Here is a 1,450-nt window from a genome sequence, read left to right on the forward strand (position 1 = left end):
TGCCCCATGCCTGGCAGAAGTGGTGTGGGGGTCTCACTGGCTCTGGGCTCTGCCCCCTCTGCAGCTCAATGGTGATCCGGGACCTGACCCTGCGCAGTGCTGCCAGCTTTGGCTCCTTCCACCTCATCCGGTTGCTGTACGACGAGTACATGTACTACCTGATTGAGCACCGTGTGGCTCAGGCAAAGGGCGAGACACCCATCGCTGTCATGGGAGAGGTGCGTCCCAGCTGCCTCCCCTCAGCCAGGCCAGGGGCTTATCCAGGCTGGAGATGAGGCCAGGTTGTTAGTGGGGAGGGCAATGAACCCTGGGACCCAAGGGTCAAACCCTTCCCCACAGACACCCCACAGAACCAGTTCTCTGCTGCTTTGCAAAGCTGGGGGAGGGGGCAGCCCCTGCTGCGGCCTGCGCCAGCCTGAGCGTCCCCTGCTGCAGGGGTTGGAGGCAGATGCCAAGGGAACAAACATCTCCCTCCTGGCATCACAACCAGTCCACCCCCTTCCCCCTTCCCCAGACTTATAGACAGGGGCTGGGCAAGGGGGTTGACACCAGATCACATGCATACACACATACACACACACACACACGTGTGCTACACTAACATGCTACACACTACGTGCACTTAACATACTCCAAATGCTACACACTACATACAAATGTGCTACACTACATGCTTAATGCTCTACAACTGCTATACACACTTAACATGCTGCATGCCATGCATGCTACATGCTACATGCAAAATGTACTACACACATAACACATTACACACCCATGCATGCAGACATGCTACACACAAACTTGCTATGACACTGACAACACAGGACTAAGTGGATCTAGGGCTGCCCTGAGGTCCCAGCTGCCCCTAGCACAAAGGGAGGGGCCATGGCCACTGCACCTGGTGGTGGCAGGCAGGACCATCCCTAAGCAGGGCGTGAATTGGGGCAACCACCCCAGGCCCCGCACTTTGAGGGGCCCCGGGGAGCCAGGTGGAGCGGCCACAGTGACTGTGCTGCCGCCGCCGGCTTCGCATTCGGTCACGCAGTAACATCCCCCAACCCCCACCGCCAGCTTCTTTGGATCTGGGGCACACAGGGGTGGGACCCTGCACCCTGCTCGGGTCGTCTCTGGTGGTGGGGAGGCACAGGCTAGGGCACACAGACACCACAGACACTCATCGTCCCTTCATTTCCCTCCCAAGTTCGCCAACTTGACAAGTTCCCTGAATGCCCTGGACCCTGACAAAGGTGAGCGCGTGCTTTGGGAGCCTGTGGCCACTGCAAGATGGAATGCTGTGAGCCCAAGCATGGGGTTCGGGCTGGACCATGAGCATGGTACAGGGTCGGGGGGGCTGTGTCCTGGGGCTGGAATCCGAGGTTGCTCTGTGCAGCATTGGGGTGGGCAGCAAGGCCATGGCCATGGGGTATCCCCTGAGCGGGGGCAGGACTGG

At 59.2% G+C, this 1,450-nt stretch overlaps 1 protein-coding gene across 6 annotated transcripts in view; it reads left to right on the top strand.

Annotated features, from left to right (window-relative positions):
• The window catches only part of RFX1 (regulatory factor X1), a 29,963-nt gene that overhangs the window by 26,050 nt on the left and 2,463 nt on the right, over positions 1-1,450 (top strand). For all 6 annotated transcript variants that reach the window (XM_014519873.2, XM_014519874.2, XM_014519875.2 and 3 more), the window contains 2 exons: positions 65-218; positions 1,202-1,247. In XM_014519873.2, coding sequence (XP_014375359.1) covers positions 65-218; positions 1,202-1,247 — 200 coding nt within the window. The remainder of the gene's footprint in view (positions 1-64; positions 219-1,201; positions 1,248-1,450) is intronic.

Source organism: Alligator sinensis, unplaced genomic scaffold (genome assembly GCF_000455745.1).
Source record: "Alligator sinensis unplaced genomic scaffold, ASM45574v1 scaffold707_1, whole genome shotgun sequence".
Classification (NCBI taxonomy): domain Eukaryota; kingdom Metazoa; phylum Chordata; order Crocodylia; family Alligatoridae; genus Alligator; species Alligator sinensis.